Raw genomic sequence first — 9,574 nt, 5'->3', positions numbered from 1 at the left:
GCTCTAAGGATTACGGTTATGCATACTTTACTGACAAATAGAGGCACAGAAGTCCCAGCACAAATGGAATGAATACTATATACTATATTTTTGAGTATAAATGCCTTATACTGACCCACGCAATAATAAACTCCAAGATAAACAAAACACGAAATCCAACATTTCGAAAGCAAAAAGCCTTTTGGGGGTGGGCCAATACAGGCTGAAGAGTTTTGAAATACCTATTCTCTTTTGTGGAGGTTGATTTCTCGGACTCAATTAATTTAGTATCACCAATGATTCACTTTAGCATTAACCACGAACTTATTCAGAGATAGACTTGAATGAATCAACCATAGGCATAACCCAAAAAGAAGACGGGAACTCATGCGGCGAGGTCTGGAAAGCTCCGTGAGTTCATATAAATAGTAACAACAACAACAACAACAACAACAACCCAACCCATAATAATCAGCAATTATTTCAAATGGAGTGAGTGTCCCATATCTGTAATGGGTATTATCTGTTATATAGCTAATGAAAAGGGACGCAGAGAGACTTGGTCGGGAAACCCGTGCACCATCCCAAAAGTGGTAATCGTGACTCGCCACCGATTAGTGGGTGATGCGACTTTTTTAAACTGAACCTAACCGACCTTTACCTAACCTAACACGGTATTAATAACCCTTAAGAGACGGTCTCTCTCTAAACATTTCGCCCCAAATCTCAAAATCAGCACCGACCACTAATCGGTCGAGAATAACGCTCATCATGCCCAAGTTTAGAGGTTCGTCAGGCATTAACACCGCCAAGCCGCCCATCGAGTCGATGACTATGGCTGGTTGCCCACCCACCTGAGGTGTGGCATCGAGGGCTCGTCCGAAACGGAGAAACCGGGATCCGGGTTGAAACACTAAAATGGACGAGGCGCTCAAATGTGTGGGCTCGCCGGTCGAATCCGCCTCATTCGCGGTATTTGTAGCATTATGGCGGACCGGCAGTGTATCCTCCATTTTCTCATGAAGGCCGGGCGCCGCCCACTCTTTCATAATCATCCGGCAACCCACGAAATAAGGCCAAGCCTAAACTGAGGCCTAAGAACGCGCGTTTATGGTTTGAGTACTTAGAAGGCTTTGTTATTGTTGACTTGTAGCCTCGTTTTACGCACCCATTAATGGGAGATTGAGTGAGTCATTTTGGAAGAAGGAGAAGCAGTTCTGGTTGTATTATCATTATTACTTTTATTTTTATTTTGGTTTGGTTTGTCACGGGCTTTTCTAACCGCTACAGGGAATGTAATCCCCAGTACTATTAAAATGAAAGATTATAATTCGTCTATTTATTACCTTTCAATTTCTATATGATATTTGGTCTACCAACGAATTTGAGTTGGCAGACCGAGCTAGTCCTTGGATGAAGGGTTGATCTGGAATGTTATCTAAAAATGTGTCCAAGTCTGACTTGAAAGATGCTACCGGATCAACAAGGCCTGTGGACGTATTCCCTATGAATATTAGAGGGAAGCAAATTGAACAATGGAGGAGCCCAAGAAAGAAGAGATGTGGACTTCATTGTTCGAACTAGCCTGGATTCTCGAGGGCTTGAAGGTGCTCTCAAAACGCACATTAAGCCTCTACGGTCACTACAATTGACCCTTAACTCTGGGTTGGGACAAAGCTCATGGATGCTTTTGAAGACGTTCAGTATCAGGTACCTTTTGTACCTTCTCTGAGTACTGTACAATCCCAACCTTTCTAACCTCTCCCAATACGAGAGCTCCCATATCCTCAATGTTCTTCATGAAACATCTTTGGACTTGTTCGACCTTTGGCCAACCTGCTGAACTCATTGGAGCCCAAATGGGTGAAGCATATTCAATAGAATTCCGATTTTTGATTTTCATAAGAGCAGATATGATAAAGAATGGCTGAAAGAATGGCAAATTTGCAGATCAATCTGGGATATGCAAATTTGGGGGAAAGTTTGGGTCATTGGCATAATGTAAGCGCGACCAACTAATATTATTTACTTAGGCCAAGACATGGGATGGGGCTTGTTAAGATTGGGAAAGGTGTTTGATATCATCCCCTGGCAGAGTTGGCCCACTTTTAATGATGCATGTCGATTGATAAGAGAATAGGCCACAAGGCAGACCCTAGGCTGAAGCAAATTATGATTATTCCTAAAATCAGCCCTGACACGTGGCGAGCGACACGCATGCACTCGCTCTGGCCAAATGGCCTGAACCTCCTATTCCCACCCCAAATCGACAAATCGACAAATGCCCCTTGGATTAGCTTTTCAGGAACAAAACGATGGCCTGATCCAGCTGATCATCATCCTCACATCCTGGTCACACTGCCGCCCTCAATCCAATCAACTTTCTCAATCCACATGTTGTTCAAGCTTTCAAGCCAGGCTTCGGATTGACTCCTATCTCCATGAACCCTATTGCCCTGAATGACACCATCCGGGTTCAGCCATCCACCTTGGCATTAACATCACCCTCAATCAAGAAGCGGGTCATATCCATCCACCATGGAGATCAACCCGCCAGACCAGGCGGCACCCGAGAAGACGGCCCGCAAGAACCGCCGCAAACGCGGCAAGAAACCCCAAGGCCGTGGCGGTGAAATAACCTCGAGGATCGGACCGCCCCCCGCGGGGGCCTCATCGGTCCAGCCTCCGGCTAAGCCCGGGAAATCCATAGGGCCCGGTCCCAAATCCCCCCCCTCGGGGGCCTATCCGCCCCATTTTGCCTTGGATGTGGTCCAGTCATTGTTGGAGCGATGCCCGGAGGACTTCATTTCCGGGACGTTTCGGATCAATGCCAAATCTTACAAGGATGCTTACGTGTCGCATCCGGATCCCCAGTGCCCGGACATCCATGTCTACGATTTCCTGGATCGCAATCGAGCCATGCACCAAGACCAAGTGGTGGTCCAACTCAAGGCCCAGGATCAGTGGAACATTCTGCACGAGAAGATCCAAGAGTATCTGGATGAAGGCCAGCCGGCCGAGCAGGGACCCGAGGACCTGGCTTTGATGGCCAGTGCCTTGGATTTGACAGGGTCGGGCCGTGGCCTTCGTGGCCCTCGTGGCCTTCCCCGCTCGGCTCGAACCCGACCCGAGTCCGGGGGCGGCTCCCATTGTGCCTACGAGTACCCGCGGGCCACGGTCATGGCCCATCCTCTGTGGAAGAAGTTTGTCCAGCCCACGGCCAAGGTGGTGTGCATAACTGAGGCTCAGCACACGCGATTGGCGGCCGGACGGTTGCGCAAGTTTCCGGATGGTAATCCCAATTTCGCGCTCTTCGCCCCGGAAGACAGCCGGGTGCCCCGCCTCAAGATTCAGCGCGGGGATTGCCCGCCCGAGTTCTTTGCCCGGCCTCAAGATTTTGAGCACATGCTCTTCATTGGCCAGATGATCCGATGGGACATGGGTCATACTGCCTTAGGTCAGTCTGGTCCTGATGTGGGGGGGGGGGTTAAAAGCGGGGATTTCGGCTATTGGAACAGGGAATGGGCCACCTTTTAATGGAATGCCCGGGATAGGTCTCAATTACCAGACCGCCGCCACCTCTGTCATGGTTAGCTTTTGGCGATGGGCCTTTCGAGCCATAGGAAAATAGTGATCCCTAGGCCGTTGCAGCTGCTTGATTTATGATTATGGTCTAACTGCATTGTCTGACGACATCTGAGGCCCCCACGAGAATTAGACTGGGCGGATCGGGTTAGGCCTTGAATGGTGAGCTCGAATTCATTTAAGTAGTCGAGGTCAAACTAACTATAAGTAGTAGAGGACAAGACAGGGAAAGAAAGCCAACAAAGCCAACAAAAAGTTCGTGAACCCAAAATGCCATTAAATCGTACATAGCTAGGCTTTAGGGGACTCAATGATGAATTGAGTCCTAAGATCAAAATAGCCATGGCATTTATTATGCTCAATATTTGCCCAAATGCAGGTGTTATAGATTGGTAAGATTGAAAAAAAAAAAACAAGTGGATTCCATAAAACGTTTTACTGCCCAAGAAGTAGTGGTCAATTTTTACATTATTGTCAGCGAAAGATATGGCAAATAGCCCACAAAGAAAGTTCAGCTTGATTCAAGGTCAAACTAAAAACTTTATTGGGAAATGACAAAGGAGGGTTTTTTCTTTTTCATTTCTAAATGTATTTAAAATAATACCCTGTTGAGAATCTCTTGTCATTTTTTCTTCTGTAGGGAAAATTGCCAAAGTAATCGGGAGTTATGACGATATCGCCGCTCGAAGCATTGCTAATTTGGCAGAGAAAGGCATTGATCACTCAGATTTCCCCGAGAGCATCCCAGAACATCTACCTCCGCTGCCTTTTGTGATCCCGGAGAGCGAAATTCAAAACCGGCGCGATTTGCGGCCAGATTGTGTGTTCACCATAGACCCAAAAACTGCCCGGTAAGAGTAATCTTCGGTCATCATAACAGAGCCTATGACAAGAGAAAAAAAAAATTGTATCGTATTTTGGATGAATGTTTAAGAGATCTGGATGATGCTCTCTCAGTCACGGACCTCTCGGACGATCGATTCAAAATCGGGGTTCACATTGCCGATGTGTCTCATTTTGTGAAAGAGGATGATCCCATAGATGTGATTGCCCGTGACAGAGCAACGTCCGTGTATCTGATCGATAGAGTGATACCAATGTTGCCCAGGGTTCTTTGCGAAGACCTGTGCTCTTTGAGCCCCGCAGAGGATCGATTGACCTTTTCCGTCGAGTGGATTATGAATGGCAATGGAGACATTCAAGAAGAATGGTTTGGCCGAACCGTGATTCGGAATTGTTGTAAACTTGCCTATGAACACGCGCAAGGAATGCTCGATCATCCAGATAAGGTACGACCTCGCAAATACTTCAGATTGGTTTGAAAAGCGTTTTGATAAAATTAATTCATTGTTACGATTTTAAAGGGAGAAATCCTCTCCTAACAAGCTAAAATTGAACCTCTATGTAACATTATAAAATAGTGACAATCAAAACCCAGTTGGTGAAAACAGGAAGGATATGTTTAAAAAAAAATTGTCGTTTCTTCATAGATGTCAAAATTTACTCAAATGGTCATATTGCAATTGAACTGAAAGCGTGGTGTCAACAAAGGCTTACACACACACAAGTTGTTTATTGCCTGTATTTTAATGGCTTAGAGAATGGCGAAGTAGGGCCATGCTTTTTATTTGAAAATAACGGGCTTTTCAAATCCAGGATTGGACCCCTGAAGAACTCCCACCCGTCGAATTTCCCTGGACCTACAAAGACTTGTCCAACCGAGTCAACACCTTAAACCAACTTGCGCTCAAACTTCGCTCCAAGCGAGTGGCAAATGGCTCACTTCGTTTAGACAACCTGAAGCTCGCCTTCACGCTGGACAAAGAAACCGCATTGCCCGTGGGATATCAGCTGTACGAACATCGTCACAGCAACAAGCTCATTGAGGAATTCATGTTATTGGCAAATATGCGAGTGGCCCAAAAACTGAACGATTCCTTTCCCAATCTGGCCGTGCTGCGTTGCCATCCCCCACCCAAGGAGCAGCCTTTGATGAAGGCCGCCAATCTGCTCAATCGATGTGGGGTTCCTATGAATGTAAGTTCTTCAAAAGCGATTGCAGCTTCCTTGGAGCAAGCTGCCAGAGAACGGAGTCCTCAGGAGTATTTGGTCATCACCAATAATCTGACCAAACCTATGGAATTGGCGCGATACTTCTGCGCGGGTTGTGAGAATCCAGACAATTTTCGCCATTACGCATTGGCTGTGGATTTGTACACGCACTTTACATCCCCGATTCGACGATATCCGGATGTCCTAGTCCACAGGTAGGTTCCGTCAATTCCGGACCCGAAATGGCAAGATATATTTAGGCATGTTAGACAACTACACCATCGGCTTTTTCGTCTAATATTTGGGCTATTTAAAGTCCGAACTGAAATGCCCTTGACGAAGATCGTTTTATCCTACGATTGGTCTCTCCATTAAAGTTTGCACAATTAGTAATGTGCCCATTAAGTGCGAAAATTTTGTTCAAAATGCAAATTTTCTTCAACCCTTTATGACCTATTTTGCTCGAGGAGAACCTTGTACGGACGCAGTTTTTGGTTCTTTTTCTAGATTGTTGGATTATGCACTGACGAATCGGACACCGGATTGGAACGAGTTCACTATTCAAAAGTGGGTGAATCATTGCAATACCAAGAAAACTTCGGCCAAGGCGGCTAGCGAGTTCTCGAGCCTCATGTTTTTGGCATTGTTCATCAAGAATTGCGGTCCAATCCAAGCCGACGCCATCGTTTGTGATGTGAGTAGGCTAATTTTATCCAGTAGTCCTTCAAAAATCCATGAACGGCCCAAAGAAGAACATAAGCCTAGAGACCGGCATGGTATTTTTTTAAGATATACAGTGTGCGCCTGCAAAACGCGGAAAAACATTTCCGAGCATTACTCTGCCTCCACGTCCTTAACGATGATTAATTCGACAAAATGGCTTTACTTTAAGTTGTAGTGTAATAATGCTCCACCATTCATGTCTCAAAGTGACAGCCCTCTGAGGCCACCATGGCCTCCAGCCTTGGCCGGAAGGACCTGCAGACGCTCCTGACGTAGTCCTCCAACATGGCCTCCCACTCCCTCTCAAGGGAGGCCTTCAGATCGTCGACGCTCCTGTGGGGTGTGGCGCAGGCTTTGGGCTCCACGAAGCCCCAGCTGCTATAGTTGAGCGCGGCACAGTCAGGGGATGACGGCGGCCGGAACAAGGCCGACCAGAAGTCCCCGGGCTCCTCCTGGCATGACTTTTGGGTGATCTTTGATTTGTGACCTAGTGTGCTGTCTTGCTGTCAACAATAATTGCCTTCTGGGTCCAGCTGGTCCAGCCAGGGCTTGGCCACGTTCTCCACGACTTCCTGGTACTCCTTGGTGCCCACCCCGAGTCCCTTAGGGAAACAGTGCAGCGGCATCTTCTTTCCATTTGATTCAACCATACCCAGCGTCATTGCCCTGGCAGGATGCTTGGTTTGATTGATGGGAGGCACCTGGTCAACGTTGTAGGCCAGGTACCTGTCGTTTCTGGAGTTCCTGGCGTGGGCCACCGTCCAGTTCTACTTGTTAGAGAAGACCAGGACGGTGGACAGGCTCTTCTTCTTTATCCAGCTCAAGAGGCGCTTACCCCTGATCACCTTGTTAGCTTTGGTGGCCTTGGTCAACAGCTGGCGGCGCCTCCTCATGTAGCTGAAGGCCCCCAGCTTCCCCACGGCTCTGCTGATGGTGGTGCTGCCAACCTTGAGCTCATTGGAGATCCTCCTCATGTACTTCTCTGGGGTGGCCTCCAAATTGCCCGCCAGACCAGTCAGAAAGGCCTCATCCATGATCTTGTTGTGCCCACCACTCCCAGGCCTCCTTCCCATGCCTACCCCGTCCTTCTGCCTCTCTTTGACGTCGTACACCAAGGTCCTGCCGCAGCCGACCACGTTGATGATGTCCTTCAAGCTCTGCGTGGAGCAGATTGGACACGCGCTGCCGTGTTACTTTCATCTCGGCAATCGTTCGGCTCATTTAATTGATATTTGTCGGCACTATATGTTTTGTTTTCTCAAAATTTCTCAAAAACTAACATAAAAGCTGCTAAAGATCGGCAAAGCTGAGTCCGCGTTTTTTTGGCGCACACTAAGATATTTGCCTTCATTTTGCCCCACTAATTTTGTTTTGCTCTTTTTCGATGAAAGTGCCAAACGCATGTTCATTTTAACTTGAAACTTATTCTTATTATGTCTCGTACTAAAGAAGTCTTATTTTGTGTGTTTTTGAGTGTTTTTCTTTTAGACAAAAGAAGAATACTTTTAGCTTAAAAAATCTTATACGGGTTCAACAAGAGTTCTTTGAATAAGCTGGAATTCCAAGAAAAAAGGCCCATTCTTAGAAATTCTGCAATATCCTCTTCTGATTATTAGCCATTAAAACTTAATGTTAATAAACATACAAATTAGAGATGGCTAATGGTAACATTTAACTTTTTTGAACCAAAAACAAATCATTTAATTTTGAGCTCAATCGAACGTCTGTCAAAAGTTATAGGCATAAATTCAGCCCCGTAAAGGCACCATATGAATGAGCTAACACCACTTTGGCAAGATCTTACCAACATAGTGTTAGCCGATTACTAGCCGACCCCACTTAGGCCCAAGATAGCTTAGACTCAAGAGGAGTTATTAGTAAGCCTCGGAAAAAAGGTTAAGACCTGAGACCTGAAGAAAAACAAGCCTTTCTTTTTTATCCGAAAAGAAGAGTTTTTGCCAAATTTCCAATTATCCCACCTTCTGTTTTAGCCATTTTTTCTGATTTTTCGACTCTTCTTAGACTCATTTCTTATTCGTTTTCACATTTTAGAACAACTTGACCCGTTTTGTCATTTGGATCGTTATCTGCCTCATTTTTACCTTGATGTTATTTGTTAGCGACCTTTTTATTTACTTCTGTGTAGCATGATCAGATGAAACCTTTTGTGTCTAAGTTTTCAGCAGCTATACTAACCGCTTCAAGGAATGTAATCCGCGGTATAATGGAAATGAAAGATTATGATTCTTCTAATATTTACCACTTATACTTTATACAATATTTGGTCTACCAGAAAATTGAATATCAAATTCAACTCCTTGTTTCTGTTCGGGAAAGTCAACAAAAAGAGAGCCGCAGAAATCAAGCTTTTAATTGAATGATATATTTGCTTATATTTCCGGCGAAAAGAGCAAACTTTTGCTAATACCGGCTAATAGACGCTCAATTTTGGATTTTCAAGGTTGGAGATTTCGCTTTTGAGGTGCTCATTCCATCCGTGGCAGTGGTGAAGCGAGTGTACTTGGATCGATTGGCCAATTGTACCATAAAGGTCATCACTCCACGTAAGGAGTTGGCCATTCAGTTTCCTCCTCATCCTCCGGAATTTCCGGACCCTCACGTCCAGAGTATTCGATTTCTGTCAAAAGTGTCAGTGAAATTGTTTTTTGATGGAACCCCACACGATTTCCAAGCAGTACTGGAACGTCCATGATGTGAAAATGAACGACTGTGATAGATACCCACTAAATGTACTTGACCTCACTTTACCATTGACTGTTATGGAAAGAAATAAAATTTCGCTCAATAATTCCGTTCAAGAACTAGTTGAAAGAACTATGTCTACGGGTCAGCAACTTGCTTAGGGCTCCCAATTCATTGTGAAAAACGGGGCAGAAAATCAATTTATTTACCGGATTTTTTTTAACATGAATCGATGTCCATTGGTTGTCACATACCACTGTGTGTATTGCTAAATGTACACATAAACCTTAATCGTGCCGTTGTTGGAATTCAACCTGAAATACTGTGTTTGTTAAAAATTCAAGTGATTTTGTTCCATCTCCAAATCCATCTTCCTGATAATGTTGTACGTCACAAAGTGACACTGCAGTTAAGTAGGACATTCAAAAGTCAGCAATTCAAGACCTGCTCAAATGTGCAACTTAAAAAGTTTTGAGACCTCGGATGTCCCCTTTCCATCACTAGTGAGTATATCCAAGGACAAGGATGCCAT

General features: G+C 45.3%; 2 protein-coding genes across 2 annotated transcripts in view; one reads left to right on the top strand and one right to left on the bottom strand.

The window, feature by feature from the left end:
* The window catches only part of LOC131890432 (actin-related protein 8-like), a 5,561-nt gene extending 4,433 nt beyond the window's left edge, over positions 1–1,128 (bottom strand). The window contains exon 1 of the mRNA XM_059239770.1: positions 834–1,128. Within this exon, the coding sequence (XP_059095753.1) occupies positions 834–1,034 (201 nt within the window). The 5' untranslated portion in view covers positions 1,035–1,128. The remainder of the gene's footprint in view (positions 1–833) is intronic.
* Positions 1,129–2,144: 1,016 nt separating this feature from the next.
* On the top strand, positions 2,145–9,148 carry LOC131890414 (DIS3-like exonuclease 2). The gene is made up of 6 exons (XM_059239753.1): positions 2,145–3,436; positions 4,205–4,415; positions 4,499–4,853; positions 5,221–5,831; positions 6,124–6,310; positions 8,801–9,148. The coding sequence occupies exons 1-6, from the start codon at positions 2,518–2,520 to the stop codon at positions 9,050–9,052; spliced, it is 2,535 nt and encodes an 844-aa protein (XP_059095736.1). The 5' UTR covers positions 2,145–2,517; the 3' UTR covers positions 9,053–9,148.
* Positions 9,149–9,574: the final 426 nt, after the last annotated feature.

Source organism: Tigriopus californicus, chromosome 11 (genome assembly GCF_007210705.1).
Source record: "Tigriopus californicus strain San Diego chromosome 11, Tcal_SD_v2.1, whole genome shotgun sequence".
Lineage (NCBI taxonomy): Eukaryota > Metazoa > Arthropoda > Copepoda > Harpacticoida > Harpacticidae > Tigriopus > Tigriopus californicus.
The sequence above is the reverse complement of the archived record's forward strand: the minus strand, read 5'-3'. Positions and strand labels throughout refer to the sequence as shown.